Below are 620 nucleotides of genomic sequence, written 5' to 3' on the forward strand. Positions count from 1 at the left end.
ATCATCGTCATCGGCGACTCCAACGTGGGCAAGACGTGCCTGACCTACCGCTTCTGCGCCGGGCGCTTCCCGCAGCGCACCGAGGCCACCATCGGAGTGGACTTCCGCGAGCGCGCCGTCACCATCGACGGCGAGCGCATCAAGGTGGGCGGCGCCAACCGGCCCCGCGCCCCGGCGGGTGGGAGGGGAGGGGAGGGCCCTGAGACGCCTGAAACCCCTTGCCCAGTCCCCACACCTGGTGTTTTCGCGGGGTGCCAGGTTTCCTCCTCAGGGGAGCTCCCTATTTTTGGCATTGGGACCAGGGCAGGTGTGGACCCGAAGCTGATCCTAGTTCATAGAAAATTCAGGTTAGAAGGGGGCCTAGGAGGCCTAGTCCAACCCCCTGCTCACAGTAGGGCTGGCCCCAGCTACATCATCCCAGCCAGGGCTTTGTCAAGCCTGGTCTTAAAAATCTCCAAGGATGGAGATTGCACAGCCTGTCTGGGTAACCTACTCCAGTGCTTCACTGCCCTCCTCATGAGACGGTTCTTGCTGATATCTAACCTAAACTTCCCTTGCTGCAACCGGGGATGGATGCTCCTTGTTCTGTCACCTGCTACCACTGAGGACAGTGATGGCAG

General features: G+C 61.0%; 1 protein-coding gene across 1 annotated transcript in view; it reads left to right on the plus strand.

Annotated features, from left to right (window-relative positions):
- Positions 1-620, plus strand: part of RAB33B (RAB33B, member RAS oncogene family) — a gene marked incomplete at its 5' end in the record, with an annotated part of 21,656 nt that continues 21,036 nt past the window's right edge. Inside the window, one exon of the mRNA XM_019521830.1 lies at positions 1-144. Coding sequence (XP_019377375.1) covers positions 1-144 — 144 coding nt within the window. The remainder of the gene's footprint in view (positions 145-620) is intronic.

The sequence above is a fragment of the Gavialis gangeticus genome, unplaced genomic scaffold (genome assembly GCF_001723915.1).
Source record: "Gavialis gangeticus isolate Ggan-Ray unplaced genomic scaffold, GavGan_comp1, whole genome shotgun sequence".
NCBI lineage: Eukaryota > Metazoa > Chordata > Crocodylia > Gavialidae > Gavialis > Gavialis gangeticus.